This window comes from Accipiter gentilis, chromosome 7, assembly GCF_929443795.1.
Source record: "Accipiter gentilis chromosome 7, bAccGen1.1, whole genome shotgun sequence".
In the NCBI taxonomy this organism is placed as follows: Eukaryota; Metazoa; Chordata; class Aves; order Accipitriformes; family Accipitridae; genus Astur; species Astur gentilis.
The window spans coordinates 15,187,377-15,209,519 of record NC_064886.1 but is presented as its reverse complement, the minus strand read 5'-3'; the positions used below and the strand labels follow the sequence as shown (position 1 = coordinate 15,209,519).

General features: G+C 39.6%; 1 protein-coding gene across 3 annotated transcripts in view; it reads left to right on the top strand.

The window, feature by feature from the left end:
- The window catches only part of GRK3 (G protein-coupled receptor kinase 3), a 78,708-nt gene that overhangs the window by 38,518 nt on the left and 18,047 nt on the right, over positions 1-22,143 (top strand). For all 3 annotated transcript variants that reach the window (XM_049805503.1, XM_049805502.1, XM_049805504.1), the window contains 9 exons: positions 5,026-5,127; positions 6,115-6,189; positions 7,722-7,783; positions 8,892-8,943; positions 9,589-9,680; positions 12,453-12,552; positions 18,784-18,862; positions 20,111-20,241; positions 21,051-21,145. In XM_049805503.1, the coding sequence (XP_049661460.1) occupies positions 5,026-5,127; positions 6,115-6,189; positions 7,722-7,783; positions 8,892-8,943; positions 9,589-9,680; positions 12,453-12,552; positions 18,784-18,862; positions 20,111-20,241; positions 21,051-21,145 (788 nt within the window). The remainder of the gene's footprint in view (positions 1-5,025; positions 5,128-6,114; positions 6,190-7,721; positions 7,784-8,891; positions 8,944-9,588; positions 9,681-12,452; positions 12,553-18,783; positions 18,863-20,110; positions 20,242-21,050; positions 21,146-22,143) is intronic.

Below are 22,143 nucleotides of genomic sequence, written 5' to 3'. Positions count from 1 at the left end.
AGGCTGAGGAATGCTGTCCCTCTAGTTCTCAGGTGGGAATGCTAAGAGGGAAGGAGAGGTGTGCAAGGGTACATGTTGTTCTGAGTCATTGCAACTTCGTAGTGGAATGGTTGGTTCATAAGAGACAATATTTTATATAGTAACGATTGCATCTCAAAGGGACAATACTATCATTTTAAACAAGTTCAAGAGACTTTTAAAAATAGCAATGTAACTCTAATCAAGTTGGTAATTTGGTACAGCGCTCTCATAGCATGTTTTATGAGAGTAGTATAGGTAATTTTTTTGTCCTCTTACTGGGCAAATACTTCAGGTTTAGAAAATGGAATATTTGCAGGAAAAACCTTCTTAGTTCAACTTCTAACAGTGCTTTTATTTGCCTATACTAAAACTGTGTCTTTTTATTAAATATAAGGTAACAACGTATTTTAAAAGATACTGTTACAGTTTTTGTCCTTCAAGAGTTAAGTATGTTTAGTTTTAAGGCATAATGTGTTGAAAACAAAGCAATGGCAGAGAGTTACCTGAGCAGCCACTTTTAACCAAATGTTCGTTCACCGTATTCATGTGGAAAATACTGAGAGGGTGATGGAAGGGGAAAGAATACTAATAGAGATGAAAATAGATTTAGGTTTATTAATATTTTCTATCATAAGTCACACTCTTTGACTATGGTTCATTTGAAATACTCATACAAAATGAGCTGGACTTAGGTTCATTTCAGTGTCTACTTGTTAAATACCTCTGATTCCTGAAGTTAAACCAGGTGTGTTCTTGAGAAATGGGATAAGCTTTTGATCTTCACTTGTGAAGACGATGATAAATCTTAGTTCTGCTACAAAATAGAGATGAAGTTAAAGAAGTAACATTTGCCTGCTCTCAGTGGAACTATAACAGTGGATTCCTTCCTTCAAAAAGACCTGAAATCAAAACCAGTGCTTTATTATTATTATAGCTGATGTGGGACATGGATTCATATCTATTGCCCATAGTGAAGATTTTCCTTAAAGGCAGAAGGCCTAAAATAAGCCAATTTGTCTTATAGTGTCCCAAAAAGCAAAAGCAGAAAACCGAGCATGGTTCTCTGATGCAGCTTGCTTGTTTGTCCCGGGCATGGCTGGCAGCTGGTGCTGGGGGACTCACAGCCAGCTCTGGCTCGGCTCCATGTTGCCCACTGGAGAAGGCGGCATCTCTGGTCCTCCGCATCCCTTGCCTCGCTCCCTGAAGCTTTCCTTGTGCCCTCTGTGCTTCAGTGAGATGCCCAAACACTGCACCTTCAGTCCTGGGCACCTCCTGCTCTGTACACCCACCCAGACAGAGAACGATGCCCTGTTGTCTGTAGCTGATTTTGAGCAGCTGCCTGGGCTTGTAGAAAAGGAGGTGCAACTGAAGTTACCGGTCTTTGGATCACACTCTCAAATGCTTCGTGCCTTTCTCTAACATCCTTTTACCTGGAGAAGAGACAACAGAGTACAGATGTCCGTGGCACTGCCCGAGGGATGTAAGGACAGCGGAGGCTGGTGCTAGCCTCAGGGATTTCTTGGGAGTCACTGTGGCAGGGTTGCAGAAAAGCCCTGTTGCGTGCTGCCGCTGGGTAAGAGGATCCTCTGGAGAGGGATGCGAGAGGTGGCTTTAGATCAATAACATCAGCTGTACTCCATTGTCATGAGATAATCAACAAGGAAGGTAAAGGACATCGTGCTCAAGGCAGGCATGCATCCAGAGGGATGAGTATTTCAGAAGAGCGTGGATGGAGCACACCGTGTCCTTCCCCAGCCCTCCTTTGTCAGCACTTCTGCAAGGACCGCTCAGGAAACTCGATGAGTCTTATTGCTCCATTCATTCCTTGTTATATTTGTGACACTCTAAATATAAAACTGTAGTTAATCCTATCATAGGTGCTGGCTCAGTTAAAACATGCACACGTGCTTTTAAAATGCAGCCTGTATTGCTCAGTATTAATTAGAAATGCAGCCTGAGATAACCTTTTGTCTGGGTTACTCTTAAGCTGCTGATTTAAAATTTTTCTTGCTAGTGAGCTAACAGCACAAAATAGGCTAAGCTGGTTATCAGTTTGGAGATAAATCCTTAGCCATATACAGTTCACCCACTCAAATTAGATACTCACTGTCAATAAAGAAGAATCTTTTTCTATCGTTTCCATCTTCTTATATACTGAAGATGTCACTGTCATAAGTAATCAAAAAGGCATGCTGTAACAGATTGTTTAGGAAGATATTTTTAGCTGCCACTTTATCTCTGAAACAATTTGAAATTGTATTTTTAGGTTATTAGCAAAGTGTTGCCTAAAAAGAATTTAAATGCTTTGTCATGTACTTTTCGAACAATCCCATTAAAGATATTTAAAGAGAGGTTCTTTGTGTTTTCTTCTGTGACATACCGGATTCAGCAGCTTTTCTTTTTTTTATATATTTGATTTACTTACTGCATTTATTACATGTAGAATAATTTGAGTACATTGCTACATTAAAAGTCGCTTGATGTAGAAGGGCTCCGTACTCCAGGGATTTCATATTACTGCAGCTTAAGTCACGATCAAGCATTTAACTGGATGAGTGATTCATCCAGATCAGTTTCAAAAAAAAAAAACAAAAAAAAAACCAAAAAGAACTTCTAGGCGCTTGAAAACTAATGCATTATGATTTCAATCTTTGAAAAGATACTTTGTCAGACACTTTTCTTGAGGTGAGCTGAATTTTGCCAGGCAGGCATTGAAATACGTGATGACATAGTCCATTATCTCTGGGTCACAAGCAATACTGCAGAAACTGCTGCTAGCAGAGATGGGTTATGTTTATAAATGGTGACGCTCTTAGCTCTGCTTATCGCTGTATTTTTTTGGCTTGGTACAGTAATGTTCTATTTAATAAACATGTAAAACTAGCTTATGAGTCTGTCAAGCATGCATGTTAAATGTGATCATAGTAGAGATGTCTCAGCACATCACCTGTGTGTTGAGAGGCGTCAGGCAGCATGTTCGGGAGGGCGTTCTCCTGCTGGGGGGGGGAGCAGGCTGAGCGCCCCAGGAATATATCACCAATGGGGACTTTTGTCACCTGCTGTCCTTTTCTCTAAACCTTTACAAAACGAAAGGACTTTGGTTAAAAAGCCCACTGTAGAGGCAGGTGGGAGAGACTGACCTGGTGCCAGTGTGGCTGGGGGGGGCTGTTGCAAGAGACCCCTCGGCTCTGGGTGTGGAGTTAGGTGTTTTAAAAAAACAAATACTGAAGGGCAGGAGGTTGCATTCAAGTAAGGCAATATGATATGCAACAGGCTTTCTCTTGTACTTCTAATTATTTTGTGGCATTGCATTAATTAAAAAATGTTTCTTTGGCAAAGATGTTTTGAATCATTTTAATTATAAATTGGTACCAAGGGGGAAGTAGTCACAGATGGCAAATTGTGGTGGAACTGTTGCCTTATCATAGTCAGCAAACAAGAGGACTACAGCTAGAAAAACACCGAGTTTAATTACGGTGTTCCACCTTCAAAGATAGATTGGTCTGGGTTTGTCATGTGGAGACCTGCTGAAGAGCTGGGAAGTACGGGCTCATTCTGTAAAAGGAGCAGCCTCTAAATGAAGAAAAAAAAATTATGTTGTGGATTAGAGGCAAAACACATGTTTTTAAAACCTTTACTTTTAAAAGTCCTCAAAATGTGCTTTCTGTTAGCCCCGGTGCTGCTCTTGCTGTGAAAGCATGGCTGGCAGGAACAGTGGAGCCCTGCTTTTTGTCCCTGGGGTCCCAGCCAGTGTGTTCTTCTGCCTCAGAAGGAGAGGAGATGCTGTGGTACATCGTTTGTGCAGGGTTTATTCTGTAGGCTGAAAGTACAGACAGTCCTGATATGGCCTGTTCCTTCTCAAGCAGGCACTGAGTGAGATGCAGCTGGGTCTTATTCTGCTTTGGTTTTCTTGAGGCAGTGTAGGGGTCCGGAGCAAGTCAGCACACTGACATTTAGTTAGATCCTGGGACCTCACAGGCTGATGCTGGAAACGTGCAGCCAGTCAGAGCTGAATCTTCTCCCTAAAGAACTTGTATGGGTATTTTACATTCTGTTGTTCCTGGAAGAACTCTTTCTCGAAATACACTCCAACGGACCCTTGGACTTGGTGAGGTTTTTTTTTTTCCTGGAACTGATTTTCTGGTTTTGTTCTGTAAATAAACCGTATGGGATTGCTGTTTCTTCACCTGGAACACGCTGACCTCCTATATCACATCTGAAGAAATTTGATATATTTTGTGAAACTGTCTCTCTAGCCACCTTTAGGATTCAAATTCAACATTTAGCTGAACCATGTGAACATTTTGAAATGTGCTTTACATTCTTGCTTGGACACCTGTACTTAATGTGCTGTAATTGCCCTGGCGCAGAAGGCTTGGGCGCTGTGCTGGCAGCCGAGGGCTGACGCTCGGTGATGCTTGTGCTGCCTGTATAATATTACAACTCTTCTGCTAGCCCCGGGAGCTTGGAAAAGGGCACGTGTCGGTGTGCTGTGGATAGTCCAGAGCATCGAGTGAAATAATCTGAGGAGAGGTCAATGCCCTCTTGAGTGTTAGAGGAGCGAGGTCAGTGCTCTCCATCTGTGAGCTGAGCAGAGGGGAAGAAAACCTTCAGAAACGTTGCTGTGCACGTTTGCTCATCTCGCTCTCTCTGCATGGTCCTGTCCTCTCACGAAGTTGGCTTCTGCCTGCCCCTGCACAGGTTCATGCTCTGGCAAATGGTAGCTGGAAAACATGCTGCTTCAGCTCAGTCCTTTTCAGACTTTAGAAAACAAAGCTTTGTCGCAATTTTAAGGAAATCGGTTTCCTTGCATAAAAATTCTAAGACAAGAGGGAAACCTAAGGTCAGCTGTAACTGTGGTCTTGCAGGTGTTTTTTCTTTAAGTCTTAATGAAGGAAATAACAAAGTAAAATAAAACTTCAGCCAAAGTCTTGTTTTTACCAAATGAGTGAAAAATCTTTAGAAATGTGCTCATCTAATGGATCCTTCTCTCTTGCATTGCAGATAAAAGAATACGAGAAACTAGATTCTGAGGATGAGCGTCTGACCCGAAGTCGGCAGATTTATGACACGTACATAATGAAGGAGCTCCTGTCCTGTTCACATGTGTGTATCATCCAAATTCTATGCTGCTCTTTACCTTAACTGGAGTAGCTTGACAGCAGTGATAATTCAAAATAACTGCTATCTCATTCAGAGAACAATTAAGACTATTGCTGAAGGAATTGTTACTACAAATACTTGTAGTGCTGTGGATTTCCATTTGAAGTCCAAGGGAGTAGGTGTGGCTGAATTCAGCATGAGTGCAGTTTGTGTGCATATATATATACATGCACACGTATACCTACATTAACCAGCCCCCCCCGCCCAACCCAGCAACAACCCTGCCCCCAAAAACTCAAAGAAATGTGAGCTGCCAGGGGCTCTGTGGGACAATTTGGATGTTCAACTTTGGTGTCTCTGAAAGCTCAGAGTAAAGATGGAGATTTTTTTCTAAAACTGATCACACAAGGATTTTTTTATTATTATTTTTATTTTGTTTGGTTGTAAAGCAGTCTTTCACACCATACTAGAGACAGTACACTTTTTAGCTGCAGTATGTTAAGTTAAAGGCATGAAGTTTTGGTCCATTGATCTGTATTTAACAGCTTCATTTGCTCTTATTTTAAAGAAGAATTTGCAGTGTGTCTTACCCTAGTGGTGTGGTTCTTTGGATGAAGGGTTTAAGCAATTTTTTTGTTAAGCATGCATTATTGGCTCTGTAGTGGTAAGAAGTCCATGCCTGCTTCTCTGGAGCTGTCCCCGTATGTGGGATTTTTCATGAATTTGTTAAAGGAGCATCATCTAGCCCTTTTATCTTCACCTTTCTCCTCCTCATCTTCCCCTCTCCTGCCTTCCTGCTTCAGAATAATTGTTTTACTGTATCATTCTGGATGTTTCACAGTAATACACTTTAGGGGAAGCCATATTGCATTAATTCTGAGGTATGTGTATTTTTCATATGGTTAAATGAACAACAGTGCTGTAGACCTTAAATGAAACTTCTTATAATTCCAACTGTTTGAAATCTTTTTTTCTTTTTTTTTTCAAAAGCCTTTCTCAAAACAAGCTGTAGATCATGTACAAACACATTTAGCCAAGAAACAAGTACCAGCCAGCCTTTTTCAGGTGAGGTTAAGACAGTCTGAATGTTCAAGTTTTCTTCACTTATTTGACAGTAAGTGACTTTGTACATATTATTTAAGGAGACAGGACAAAATGTTACTGGTACATATTCTCCACTGTAATAGTGATACTAGAATGCTCTTCTAAGTCAAATAACAATTACAAATTAGTATTCTTATTTAAAATATTTTAAAGCATATTTATGAAAGCAAACTATACCATGGTATATGAACAGAATAGTTTTTAAATTTATGTAATTTTAAGCCATGAAATTGTTTAGAGTAAATCACTGTACATCAGGAAGATACACATCCTGTCAGGATAAACCAGTTTGCATAGTGGGGAAATTGCCTTGATGTTTCAGTAATGTGAAATCTTTGGAAACATTTTTCCTTTTTCTTTAATTTTAACATATATTAATTCCTAGTTGTTGATGGCATGGAATTAAGCATTTGTACCATCTCACATGTTTTTGTGTCTCTCCACAAGAAAAAATCCAATTGAAAGTTACCTATCCAAACAGGAGCTTCTGCACCATTAAAATGTGCCTTTTTTAAACCTTCTAAAATTCTGAATTATTAAAAGAAAGTATAGGATTTGCCTGTCCTTCATTTGAATATAAAAATAAATGTTATCCTGGCTCATTTGCACAATGGTACATCTTTTGTGTTGTTATTTACTTTAGAAAATAAAGAGATGAGAAGTGAAATATTTATTGTATTGTTACAGCTCTAATATACGTTGATACAAGACAAGAAATTCAGATCTATGCTAACTTTTATAGCTAGGTGCATTAAACCAGTCTGGTTTTGCACATAATGAACCTCATCAATCATGGGAGTGTTTGTAAGCTTAAATTCTTTGATGTAAATCTTATGTATTTTTATATATTGCAAAAATGTGAAGATTGCCCCTGCTTGCTTTTTCTTACTGCTCAGTGAACTGTTTTTAATGTTGCAATTAGGTGAACTGACAAACTGATAACCACATTGCTTGAGTTATATCTCACCGCTAATTGGCTTGGGATTTGAGATCGCTGCGTGCCATCACACATCAAGAGAAAGTATTTCTCTAGAAAAAGTCACTGGTTAATTGAAGGTGCTGTTTTCTTACTAAGGACAGAGAGGAGAGAAGCACCAAAAAGATGAAGCGTGGCAGCAGCTCTGGGAAGTACAGGCTCCACAGGAGTGACCATTTATTCTGTTTAAATATATTTGAAAAAAGAACTGTACTGTGATTGTTTTGCCAAACTTGCTGTCCATAGACAGGTGCTTTACACAGGTTTTGTACAGCCTCCCCAAGGGAAACATTTAAGGTTTTCTAGCTTAGGAAAATATTTTATGTTTGTCTTCAGGGCACCTGCTCAGATTCTGAAACCTAAATGAAGCTTAAATGTTTCATTGCGCCTTCTTCAAGGAAAACACAGTAAATGCTGTTATTATATAGGGCCAACGCGAGTTATATGTAATCAGTAGTATTGCGTAATCAGTTTATTGTATGCTTAAATACTAATTGTGTTTCTTAACCCTTTTTAGCCATATATAGAAGAAATTTGTGATAGTCTCCGAGGGAAAATATTTCAAAAATTTATGGAAAGGTATGAACATGACATATTATCTGAACTTTCTACCTAATGTAGCAGGAAGCCAGGTCTCTTAAGTATTGCTGTAAAATAAGCCTGAAAATGTTTAGTAAGATTCGCTTAATTAATAGTGTATTATCAGCAAGCTTCTGCAAATGACTAGCTTTGTTGTATATCATGATTAACGTCAGGATGTATGAGTGGAAGAGTTGTAAAGATGATGGATTTTTCTGTTGCTCCGTGTAGCAGTAGTAACAGATTGCAGTTTGATCTTAAACGTTTAAAAATGCAGAACTATGTTCTTGTGGGATGTTCTCATGAGTAACCATCTCTTGTGTGTGACTGAAAGACGCAGTCATTCTGGTTTGTATCTGGACACCTTGCAATTAAGCAGAAAAGGTCTAGTAAAGAATTCAAGGCATAGACCTATTCATAGCCAGTTCAGCTGAGCAACCCTCTTAACCTTAGTGGAGCTGCTCTTATGTGCAGGGTCTGTGAAATATGGCTCTCATCCAATGACAGCCAAATATACTGTGTAAAATGGTATGGTGGTGTTCTGCAGTCACACAGAAATAGTTGTAAAAATGCCGCCACAGAACTATCGTTTCTTACTCTGAAAATAAACACTTAATGAGAAACTTTTTTTTTTTTGGCAACAGCTTGTGGCATTATTGATGTTTTTCCTATTTTAAGATAAAATGAATTTAAAATGTTCCTTGGAGTATATGGAGGTTCATTAGCATAAACCAGGCTGCCTCTGTTCTCTCATAATTATTTTTCTCTTTATGTAATTTAAATGTTTGTTAGTTCCAAACTTAGTTGTTTTTAAAAATGAAAAGCCATCTGAAAGAGAGATGTGAGGACATACTGAGCACTTAAAATTGCAGGGATAAGGTTATCTGATATCTTTCTCTTATAAGGATGTAAAATATTAAGTGTGCACTGCCTGGTAATTGTTTTTCTTGGCGGGGGTAAGATTACAGTTGTTTGAAAGGAAGGCTATCATTTACTAAATATCACAACACGCCCTAGCGCAAACTTTATTTTAAATATCAGAGTCTTGACATTTCCTGTAATACTTTACACAGTAGTCTCAGACAACTTTTAAACTTTTTTTCTACAGTGACAAGTTTACTAGATTTTGTCAATGGAAAAACGTAGAACTAAATATTCATGTAAGTACTTACAAGTGTATTTATCTTGTCAAAGGCTGATACAGGAAAGAAAATGTTCAGTTTTGAATGCTGCTTCTGAAAAGGCCTTATTAAAGAGTACGGTGAATGTTACTGATCTGCTCTTCTTAGACATACAGTCCTAGTGATTCCTTTCTGGATGTCTCTTCTGTCCATCTTGAGTTAATAGCTTTTCGATTTTTGTAATAGCTGAAAGAAATTGAACTGCCAGATTTGCTGCTCTTTAACAGCCCCAGACACCGTCTGTCTCTTTTTTTCCCCACTACAGTTCTGACGTTGTCCCCAGCACCCCTTACCTCAGCCTCTGCTCTTGTCCCTCTGCACTGCTCTGTTACAACTTTGTCTGTAAAAATAGCCCTCCTCTCTGCCGACTGCATTATGAATGAGACTGTCAGTCTTTGGCAACAACAGTCTCATTCGTCTCGTTTGTGCTTCAGACTGTAGTGCTTGCAAGTACATTGAAATACAAACAGTAAGGGGCTCCTTTTTCCAAAACAATAAATGCTATATAAATTTATAGTAGTTAAGTATCTTAACACATTAATAGATTACTTAGATGTTTTTACAGTAAGTTTTTTAATGCTGAAAATGAAGTCTGGTTTTGTTTTGTTTTTTTTACATTTACAGCTGACCATGAATGATTTTAGTGTACATAGAATAATAGGAAGAGGGGGATTTGGTGAAGTGTATGGTTGCAGAAAAGCAGACACTGGAAAAATGTGAGTATATACCCACTGTATTGTAGAGGTAACTGTAAACTCTGAACCAGTAAGGAAATCCTTCCACTCATTTCTTACAAAATCACTGGAAAGCAGCGTCACATTACTGTGTAGTTCTTTGTAATTAAATTTTATCCCAAGAGGTTCTGATTTCTGGATCATCTTTAAGCTTAGTTTGATATTTGATCCTGTTACGTGCCATGCAGTGGGGCTTCAGTCTAGCAGAGCTCTTAAGCACACCCTTCATTTAAATGGTTTTGTCAAAATTAATGGAAACTGCACATGTGTTTAAAATTAAGTTTGTGCTTAAACGATTTCCTGGATCAGAGCCTGACAGTGCTGAACAATGTTCTTGTGCAAACTGTGGTGATTGTGTGAGGTGTTACTTCTCATCTGCTGAAGGTTGCTGTTCTCGCAACAAAGCACATCACGTAGCTGGTGCTGACATAGGTTTGAAGGATGACATAGGAATATGACCTTAGTGCTGTTCAATCTGTAGGGTTGTGCCTGGGCAGATTCTGAATATGGTATTCCAGATCTGTGTAACTGCATATGTTTCTGCCCTGATGAGCGCATTTCACTGGCAAAAGCAGTGGTCCTTGCTTACATTTGGAAGTATACAGTTCCAGTGTTGAACTTCTGTTTAACAGGGCTCTCAGTGGCAACTCCAAGGTCAACACTGTGTGGTTTTTTTCCTTTTTCTGGTCTTAACCATTCACGCACTTCTCCTGATCATCAGATTTCAATTTCTAGGCATAATTCTCCCGTTATGTTCTGTTTTGAATATCTGGGCATTGATTTAACAAATTGTTCTCAATATTTATTTATTTACATCCCACCCTGCCCCTTTCATCTTGCTTTTCTCCTAACAATTTTAGTCCAGGGACCATCCTTAAACATTTCTCTTCTAAGTAAGCATGGCATGTTTGAAGTGCCAAGTCTCTGCGGTTACAGCTGGCTTCACTGGCAATTGTGTGTGCTTGGCATCCTTGATAATAATAAACTTCTGAGCTATTAACAAGGGGAATACATCTTAATGTTGCTATCATGCTTGGTATTTTTGCAGTGACTTCAAGTATTTATATTAATACAGTTACTAACAGTACTGTCTTTATTCTCGCTTTGGTACATTTTTGTCCATGTACAATTCGTTAATTTGTCCATGTACAAAAATAAACATTTTATTTAGCTTGAGCCACACTAAGTAGGCATCCACCCTGAAGAGGTAGTTCTCAGATTCCCAGTCGTTTTCATGTCTTGAGTTTTGCTCTGGCAGGAGGTGGATAAACCTTGAGACTAGCAAGTGAAGCAAAGGACAGTTTTTATCAGATATAAATAAAGGGAAGTGAAATGTGGGAAAACCAACCTTTTTCAAATTCAAAATAAAACTTTAGATTAGGTTCAGTTTCTGGGTAGAGGTTTGGTTTAGTTCTTTCTTAATCCAAACCTGTTTACCCATCCTTAATCCAGATCCCGTCCACTCTAGATGGCTGCCTCTGCTGCACTTACTGCCTGCAAGGAGCTTGGGAAGCCACCCCTCCAAGGTAAATGCCATCGGTGTTTCACTAACCCACAAAGATACACCTGAGGCTTCTTTCACATCACCTCCTTCAAGGACATCTAAATAGGGGCTAGAAGCACAATGCAGAAAGCAGTCCAAAGGGGGAGGGATAGCAGTGCTTTTTGAGCATGCAACTCGATATAAGAATGAGAGATGTGATTTCGATCAGCCTTAAACGGCCCCAGTCATTCGCTTTGATCAGTGATGTCAGAGCATAAATAAAGGGTAGCGTGTGAAATGTTATTTATAGTCATCATTTGCAGATTCCTCAGCAAGAGCACGTGCTGTGAATATATTCCTTGTTTTGGAAACTTAAAATTCCAGTATGTTCATGCTCACTCTTCCCCCACTCACAACACATGCATGGCAAGGAATGACGTGGCTTTTTTAGGGAGTGTAAAGAGAAGGTGATACGAGGCCCTGTTTCTGTACAGAGCTGTCACAGTGTAGGCAGTTGATTAGCATTGATGCAGTGCTGTAACATGGTGTTTTCCTGAGCGTATTTTAAAACCAGTGGCCTAAAAATCCATGGCTGCCCATGTCTAGAAATCTTCTATGGAGGAACACACATGTCCTTCTCAGCTGTTCTCTAATAGCAGGATCACCTAATGTCTTGAAAAAATATCCAGACTACATTATATCCTACTCTTGTTTGATGGTTGGTAGGGTAACATTCTTTTTTTGAGCAAAATTTTATTAATTTGTGTAATACAGATGGTAGAAGATTAAAATAAGCTTTCTTGTGTATATCTGACCCTTTTTTGAGCAGAAAGAAAACATAAAAAAACCCCATATATAAAACAGCCTGTGTTCAAGATATTACTTTCCTGGTAGAGTTGAAACTGTTAGAATTAAATGGAACTATAATAGGGTCTCTGTTATTTAATTCATACTGCAAATCCTTGCTTGCAGATATTGAAAAATGGACGTATGATATGTAATTCTTATATCATTGTGGTTGTTTGGACACAGAATTATTTGTTAAATTACATTTCTCTGTTAGGAGGCTTTTGTTGAAAATGTTTAATTCTGTGAGATTTTGGAGGTTTTTTTGTTTAGTCATGTAATGATGTTTTTAGTACCAGGTTTAAGTCTTCAGAGAGCTTGCTTACAGGACACTGTAAATATGCATGGCATAACTGCTAGTGAATAATACTGAGTATAGGAGGAAATTTTTTCTGGTGCTTTTTCTGAATGGTTAATATTTTCAGGTATGCAATGAAATGTTTAGATAAGAAGAGAATCAAGATGAAGCAAGGAGAAACATTAGCCTTAAATGAAAGAATTATGCTGTCCCTTGTCAGTACAGGAGTAAGTATCATTGGTTTGTTTTTTTTTTTTTTCCCCTATAATATAAAAGCTGTTACATATAATACATATTCCATCAATTCAATTGGTGACATGCAAAAGTTAAACCTCCCTGGATCCTTCCCCCTGATTCTAGCAATGTGTCTGAAATAAGAATGGAAAAGCAAGCTAGCTTTTCAGTTTGGGTGCTTACAGAAATGAGCATCTCGGCTAAAGAGGCTTGAAGAGGTTCGTATTTCTTAAGTAATTCATTCTCTCCCCACCTACGCCCCGCTTCAGATTTTTTAAATATTCCTTTTTCACGTACTTATATTTGAAACTTTTCCAAAACACTATTCTGTCTTGTAAAAAAAAATTCCTTTTCTGCTATAGTTAGGTAGTACTTTTGTAGAATATAAGGTGCTATTTCAAAGAAAAACTTCAGTTACCTGTTTGTCCTCCCTTTCCTGTGACTCTGATACTAGCTTATCCAATTTCTCCATTTTATTTTTTTTAATGTACTTTAGCTGTGCACCTATTAAGGTGTACCAAGTAAGTCTGCCATCTAGCAAACAAAACTATTTAAAGTAGGAGTATCACTAACGTGCGTAAAAACCAACCCGACTGGCGTTTTTTTCTCCAGACTGTGTCTTGTTACCTGTGGAAGAGAAGTTTGGCAGTGGCCGCAGTATGTTGCGCTCAGATAGCTTCAGAGCAGGCTGTGAAGTGCCAGAGCCTTCTGAGTATGCTGGCCTCATTAAACAAAACTTGAAATTGGCTCGTATCACCATGGTTACAGGTGATGCTGGTAAAAAGGCTAATTTTCCTTATGACTATTGTGGTGTATGAATTAAACATTCAGTTTGCAGCTCAGTGTAAACACATCCCCTTTTCCCAGCGCAGTTAAAGCATGAGAAGGAATTGTGTGATTTTGTTCTAGGTTTGTACAACAGGTGTGCAAATAGCAGCATATCTGCTGTGCAGGAGGATTACTGCTTTGGCTTACAAAATGGCAGAGAGCAAATACTGTGCTGTATTCTCAGAGACAAGATCTATATCTTGCAGCGTTTAGGTAAATCCTGGGTTTGGTTTTGCATTACCCAGCTGATTTCTTTTTAAAAAAATGTCACTTGTGGTGCAGTTAGCATCACTATGTCCTTTAAGTGCACATGTAGCATCCTTCCTGTCTTCTTTTGTTCAGGGAACCCATCAGTCTGATAGGACTTCAAGATGGGCTGTCTTCTGCCAGCAGGTAGTCTGGGACTTTGCACTGCATTGCCCGTAGATGCAGCTGCTGGAGAACTGCCCTTGCTCTGGTGGCTCTTGTCTTCTGCAAACCTGGCTTTAAAAATGGAGATGCGTTTTTTAGGTCTTGCATATAAATACAGAATTATAATTGCTAAACAGTGGCCCTTTATTGTCAAGTGAAAACATTGTGAATCAGACAACACTTGGTGCTTTTCAGCCTCACCATAGGCATGAGGTGTACTCTTGTGCAGATTGACGGAACAGGAAAGCTGATTGCAATTTCGGCCCTAGAAGATTAGCTTTTGAACTTTTCTTCTTACCTATCAGATCATTTCCCTCTGCTGTTAGAAATATCCCGGTAAGGTAAATCCTAATCCAGAAACTAGGGAAGCTACGCATCAAAGTGTCATCATAAGGTTGAACAACTTCTCATTGCAAAGCTCCAAAGGAAGTATGAGGTATTTTTTCTTGTGCCTTTCATTGAAAACTCCTCCCCTGCCACAGCCTTTCTTTGGAGAAGGGCAGGCATGCACTGAAATTAAAAGTCAAGGAATTGCTTTTAACACAGAATTGCATTCACATTTGGCTTAAATATAAAGATAGACAAAGGACTGGAAAGTATTTCTTTGTTCTTTTATCTGGGAAATTAACAATTGGGATTTATCAGTTAGACTTTTTAATCAAGTTAACTGTTTTCACCAAAGGTAAGTTGTGGCATGTGCAGAAGTGTCAGGAGTCTTGAGAGCCAGTGGGGTGAAGTTCTGTAGTGGAGACTAGACAAGAAATCTAGGCGACCTAGTAATAGTTGTTCTGTTAACTTTAATTTGTGATTTCTTGCTCCAGTACTGAATGTGAATTTTCATGTCTTAACGATTCGAAAAGAAAATTGTTCACAAGGCTGCTAATGGTGGAGCTAGTTTTCTTACATGACAGCGCATAGCTAGTCATTTAGCAACAGAAAAGCAAGGCAAACCATTTGGGTTTTTTTATTAAGGATTATCAGCTCATTAGAGTGTAACTTCTTTAGATTCTCACAGATTTGAGAGAGAATTTGAAAAGAGAGATTTTTTACAAAATGCTATCCATTCAGGTTAGATACACCTGCTGTTGCAAGAGATACTGGAGTGTTTTGAATATGCAGAATTAAATAGGTTTGAAAGTGGTAGAATAAGGTAATTCATTTCATTCCTGAATATAAGCATTTAGGTTTGAATGGCACGTGCCTTCTCCAATGACAGGATTTATGTGCTGCCCGGAACAAAATGGAACTCGGAAGTTCATCATAGTACAATTAGTCATTTAACTGGGGATCCAGATGTCCCTGCAAAATGCATAATAACAGCTGTGCAGATTACACATACGTTTGTGTAATCATTTCTGTTAATCCACCTAAAATTTTGGCATTCACAACTACTTCTTGAATAGGGAGCTCCCAAATTCGAGTACATCATGGCCGCGTTGTGAAAATAGCTTTTTACGGTAACATTTTGAATCAGCACAGCTCAGAACTATGACAGTCACCTCTACAGAGCACAGGGAACTGCCTGGATTGGCCTAATAATACAAAATGAGGGCTCTGCATTGCTCGGCTTCTCCATTGGTGTATTTGCTTTCTCACTGACTGTTGGTGTACCATGGACAAACTGTTGCTGAGGTTTCTGTTTCCTCTTCTGCAAGATACAGGTCCTGACTTCCTCTCCCACAGAGATGTTCATTCTGGAGGCTGGAAATGCATTTTGAAATTCTTAGACGATAGCATAGTAGGGAAAATACTTTACTTTCCGTTAAAAGAAAAAAAAATATTGTTTTCTGTAATAGCCATATTTGCCTAACATTCAAAAACTGGAACATTGAAATCACCGAGACCATCGCTGCTGATGGACTGTATAAAACCAATCTGCCAAAAGGTGCTGTTTGTGGAAGGGAGTGCTTATTTAATAAATCTTTTCCCGGTGGGTTGGAGTTGGTTATTCTGGCAGACCGGTGCAAGACCAGGGGTCTTGCATGGCTGTGGCTCCATTCTACTGTGTCTTCTAGTTCTCCTGTTCTGAAAAAACTAGGCAGTTAAGCTGTTGTACTCCGCTCTTTTTGAGATAATTTGACTAAATACTGGATTCAAGATTCCCCCAAGGGATGATAAATATAAGGTACGGCAAAAGTGGCCAGGCTGAATAATAAAACATCCGAGATAAATAATCAAGGTTGGTGGTTTTTTTGAGAAGAACAGGTATGTTGTTTTCATGTGTAATGAGATTTGTAGGAGTCTCGATTTTGCTCAAAAAATCGCATCTGTTCCCCAATCTTGATTGTCACTTAAGGGAACATCTGTTGAAATGGCAGATAATAGCTCAATGTTTCAAGCATTGACTTGCACATCTTTCTGAGACCTGTCAGGACAGAGCTACTCTTTAGTTAAAAATGCTATGCAGCTGTGTTACACTATAAACATGTTTTTTACCTGTTTGCTGTCATTTCTACAGCCATGCTCTAAAGCCAGGTGCTCGGGTTACAGGAAAAAGTCAGAAGCAAAGTTTTCCTTCTGAAGCAATTGTTAGTGTGCTAATGTCTTTAAAATGTCTACAATTTTTTATAGTTACTCTAATTTTTTTTCCCTTCCCTGTGATTTATTACCAGAAATTTATCTTCTATAACTTTTTTGACTTAATCCAGGATTGCTTGGATGTAAGGAACTGTTTCCAAACTATTCTTAATTCACACATTGTTGTCTCTCTTGGGAAATCTGCTTTATTGCTTTGTTTCATTTAAAAAAATGACCTATAGGGTTTTTTTATTTTTATGCTGAAAAATACTCTTTTGCAGCAGTTTTTGTGTCAGAAAGATATCACAGTACTACAATTTCTTCTCTCTGTTAAACAGTGAGAAGGTAGTGATTAAAGTAGGAAGGCTCACACAAAACCGGATTATGCATCACATTTACATTTGCAGATTTCTTTTCTTTTAAAAAATGAGATCCGTAAAAATATAGGCATACTATGTTCTGGTATAGAAACACTCTTTTCTTTTTCTCTGTGGTATTTAAATGCTAACACTAAATCCTTCTGGGCAATTAGACAGCTCTAAGGTTTTAGGAAGCCTGCTTGGGGACACTTCTGAATTATCCAATTGATTCAGAAAATTAAGTTAATTCTACTAAAGCTTTTGCTCTGAAGTTAAGCGGTAACTACAATAGTCTGCAGTTACAAGCAACGCAAAGTTTAAAACAAGAGGTAGTACCTTTTGTTCCTGGCCTATAGTCTCCTTATTTCTAGGACCACTTAGCAATTAGGCGTTTTTCATGCATGTTTTCTGGAGGGCGTTTCAAACACGTGCCCACCTTCTGCAGGGTTGCATTTGGAATTAGTATTTGCACAGGGAACACTAAAATACAGTTAGGTTTGAACATTACAGCAGGGTCAGCCCACGTGGTGTGCGAATCACTGGGGATTACAGTCAGGTATATAAAGCTTTTTATTTCAACCTTACGTGGTTTTATGGAAGGATGAACCAACTTGAACTGTCCCGGCCGGCCGGTGAGGATGGTGTCACCATCCCCTCCCTTTCCGGCTCGGCAGGGCCAGCGAGGCGGCACCCCGAGCCGGGTGCCGCGACCCCCACGCTCCCCAAGGCCGCTGTGTTTTGCTGCTTCTAAATTGGGAAGGAAACGAGTTCCTGTTAGAGATTCCCAGAGCTTTCACTATCAATACTGCAATAATTAGCACATTGTTTAAGTCACGTTAGGTCACATTCGTGCTTCCTGCGTGGTGTCCTGACTCGTCAGCAGTTCGGCTTGCCTTAGCTCGTCTTCCTGTCGGCCTCCGTGCTCTGGGGTCAGGCCGTCGTCTGTCAGTGTTACGGTGCAGGCCCGTCTCTTTCAGCAGCACAGCCGGGCCTTCCGTCCTCGTTGTAGACTAACCGAATGGCCCCGGGTTCACATGGCTTTGGAGAAGGGGTCGATGATGTAATGGCCGCCCCCTATTAATGAGTCACTTGCATCCAACATAGGCCTAATGAAGAGAGGGAGGTCTGCCGACTTCCTGCTGTGGCGTCTTTTCAAGTGCCTTCGTTACAGAGGTACCAGCACGCTGAACAGATCTTTGGCGGTAAAGAGGTGTTCTTCCAGCTGTATTTTTTTTATGGCTGCTTGTCTTAAACTATGTGTGTGAGTGAAGGTTAAAGCGCATCAAGAGGTGGAAATGTAACCCATCCCTGCGCGTGGCTGCTCTGCAGTGGCGTTCTTAAACCTGCACCCATCATACTTGTTTTCTGGACTTTGCATAATCCAGACCTTGCTCTTCTTGCTTCCCGTGCGTTGCATACACATCGGAGTCGTGACTTCCTTCCTAGTGTATTTATGTTCCTTTTAATCATCTGTTGCAAATGCTGCTGGAGAGCTGAAGGGCAGCAGCGGGTGGCAGAATGCCTCGCTGTCACCTCTGTGCAGCTCTGCAGGGTGAGTTCAGTGGCGTGGACAGGGTGTTACCAGTGTAGTTGCATTTAAAGTATAGGTGAGAATAAAACCTGCTTTCCTTGGAGATTTTGTACGTGATGTGGCTCAGATTCTCGGTCAGTGTTCTGACAGCTGAACGTTTCTATCCTTTACACTTGATGAGAACAGCTCTATTTTTTTCTGAGCTGGCCTAAAGCTTGTTAGCTTTAATGTATCTTTCATGTAAGTCCAGTGCAAACTTGGGTGAATATTTTTAGAATATTTCTAACTGCTGTAGTTGCAAGTCCTTAGAACATAGTGATGCTACCTGCATATTTTAAGCCTTTGGCTCCTCATAGCTTTTTTTTTTTTTTTTTTTTTTTGTATTGAAATGAGATAGCAAAATCTAAGATCTCTATACTGTAAGTGAAACATCAGAATATGTAGATTAGTACACAAATTGCTTTAGAAAATTATTACAAATATTGGCCAATATCATAGGAAAAATATCACATGTGTTTTTAGCTTCTCTAGTGCTTCGCTTATTGCCTGAGATGAACTCTTTGCTCCTTTCTTTCTAGGACTGTCCTTTTATAGTGTGTATGACCTATGCCTTCCACACCCCTGACAAACTCTGTTTCATTCTGGACCTGATGAATGGTAAGCAAGGCTCATGCAGATGATGATAATATTACAGAAATATTGGCAGGAGAACTTGCTGAGATCATAAAGAGAATGAGGGAAAAATAATCTGCAGTGTGAAGCATCGGCCTGCGAGAAGGAGGGGTACACTGATCTAAACCAGGGAATGTATAGAACAGACTGGAAAATCTCTGTTACCTTATAACATTAATGCATTTAAATAAAGATATCAGAGATACTAGGCTGGAAGCTTAAGGAAATGATGGTCATGTGGAGAAATGTGTGAGGAGATCAGGGACACAGCTTTCAGAATAAAAATAAAAGGGCTACTATAAAGAGCTCTGCAAAGAAAATTGATGGGGGAAGCATTCCTCAAAGGAAAGAAAATATACCTAGAAGCCTTAGCGTAACTCTTGTGAGAACACAGAGAGAGAGAAGTTGGCAAAGCTAAGAGAGAGAAGGTACTGCAGTGCCCTTCATTTGCTGAGGATGCTGAGCACTTGTGGGACTTAGACTTGAACTCTGACTGTGGCCCTGCAGTAGGCACCTAAAGATGTTGGACACATTTGCATATACTGTGTTGGAAAGCCAGAAATGTAATTGAGAAATAGAGCTCATATCATGTGAGTAATAGAGACTGGCTTTGCTGTTTTACAAGTGAAGATTCTCATTAAAGTCTAAGCTGTGGGTCAAACTCAAGTAACTAGTTGATTATTTTAAATCTGTAGCTTGATCAGAAACAGCTTTCTAGGAATATTCACAGTTTGACGTATCGATGGTGTGGATTAGCTCGCAGAGTGACTTTGTATTGTGTCTGTTCTTTGTTTAGGAAAGTGTGAAAACATCCCCAGCATGAATATTTGAATATTTTGGCCCAAATGACCTTTCAGGGTCCCTCCCAACCTGGGCTGTTCTATGTGTTAATTTATTCAGTTCTCCAGAAACCTGTGTATGTGACTGCATTTTACTTGCTGTGGAAATACACTTTACATTAAGACTCAGTTGCTGGATTAGTTGCTAGATGCAAATGTGTATGAAGTAAACGTATTTTTAAAATGGACTTTCAGATGGATCAAATTTCTTCATTAACTTTCTCAGGTATTTTGTCCCCATATGTACTTGCAGAGTGTAGGTCTGGGTCTCTGTGTGCTCCACAGGTTGTAAGAACCTACAAATGCTATGCTGTTCCCCATGACGTCATGCTGTCTGCCTGTGAGGCAAGATTTTACTGTTCTTTTAATTGCATCTCAATTCTTCTAACTTTAGGAGGAGATTTGCACTACCACCTCTCCCAGCATGGAGTGTTTTCTGAAAAAGAAATGAGGTTTTATGCTACTGAAATCATCCTGGGTTTAGAACACATGCACAATCGCTTTGTTGTGTACAGAGACCTAAAGGTAATCGTTAACACAGTGACCGCATTCACACAGGTGGTTGTTAGATAGCATCAAATAATCCAGATGTACTGATAAGTTAAATGAATTATCTTACCTGAAACCTTTTCTTGGGAAGAATACAGATTATTTGTTAATCTTTGGCTGATTTTTCTAGTAATTTTTCAAAATAGTTCTAACCTGTAATAGTTCTAATCCAGTTTAACTGGCCTGGGACATGCTTCCTTGGGGTCAGAATAAATCCTGTGCAGTGTTACTCATCTCAGTGATGCTATTAAATTAGAGAGTGTGCTATATTTCTGTGAGTGTTCTATATTTCTGAGAGCCCTGAAAGAGGAATTGTGTGATGGGAGACTAATAGGAAGACAGTTGCTCGGGGATGTTTCACTGACAATTGGGCAGTTGAGGACTGCTCCGAGATGGGTGTCCATGAGCCAAGTGACAACAAAAGCAGGAAAAAAGTCTGCACAGAGAGCTCAGAGTGTAGATTGCAAATAAAGGATGTAAGAGCTACACACGGCCTTCTGTGAAAGAACCAGAAGCAATATGGACTTGAGGCCAAAACGGGTTTATTCTTCCATGTGCTTTCTGTTTCAAACCTTGCCTGTTTTTTCTCTTCTGTTATTCTTCAGTATTTCATAATCTGTGGAGTTGATGGTAGTGTTCCATTAGAATGTAGATTTTGTCTAGAAAGTGTCTGTTTTGTCAGAGGGTGTTGATGTTTGAGGATGAGTTACTGTGTTCTGAGAATTTGTAGTTCTGTCAGCTGAAAAATACCAAGCAGTAACCTTTCTGTGTCCATGGATTTCTAGCCTGCAAATATCTTGTTGGATGAACATGGGCATGTGAGGATATCAGACCTTGGGCTGGCTTGTGATTTTTCCAAAAAGAAGCCACATGCTAGTGTGTAAGTATTATGTATGGGAGCTTTGCTGCACATACAATTATTGCCAAGTAAGTCCTTTATGTGCCTTTATAATTTAACTTTGCCTAAAGGAAAAAAATAACACTTGTGGGGCACAGGCTTGCTTTATAGCACAGCTAAGCTGGATACTCTAATAAGGTTTTTCAGTCTCCTATTTCTGTTTTCCTGCACAGTTGTAGCAGCTGATGTGTAGGCATGGCTGGAAGATGACACATTATTTCGAGGTGATTCACTGTTAGAGAAGACAAGAACCTGACTGAGTTTAAGTACCAGATTGTTTTAATTGTCCTAAATGGATAATTAAATATTCCAAAACTGACTAAAAACCAGGATTTCTTGTGTCTTTCTCCTTCTGGAGGCAAATTATGTTCCTTTCTGCCTCTTGGCATCAGGTCGTAACTGGGATCTGAATTTCTTGGGTTGTGTGTGGTTTCCACATCTTAGCTGGCATGTTTTGTTCTTAGGTTCTCATTTGCCCTGATTTAGTCTCAGAATTTATGCAAAAAGGAAAGCTTCATCCTGTCATATCTTAAAAGATTTGCAATTCAGTAGCTTCTTGAAAAAGTTCATACGTTCCAATTACATCAAGGGTAAAACCAATACATGGCGACTGCTTTGTAGTGGTGACCAGTGATGACTTCTGGAGGAGGTGTCCTGTTGTTAAATCTAGCACATGGGTGTTAGGCACAAGGAGACGCATGAAACCCATCGAGAGAGCAGAAGCCAGCTCTGCTCACCCTGTTTGTGGGGTTGTGGGTAAGAGCAGGTCTTGGGCTTGCAGAGCACAGGGCTGGAGTGATCTGGCCTGAAATATCAGCAGCCCTGACTGTGTCCTGATATCTGTCTTTCCTGTAAACTGAGTGGACAGAATACGCAACCTTTCCACCTCTCTTTTGTGTTCCACTCTTAGACAGAAGGCTACCTACTGACCCCTGTACTGCTGCTGCTAAATCTCACTGTAGCTGCTTCAGTTTCCCTAA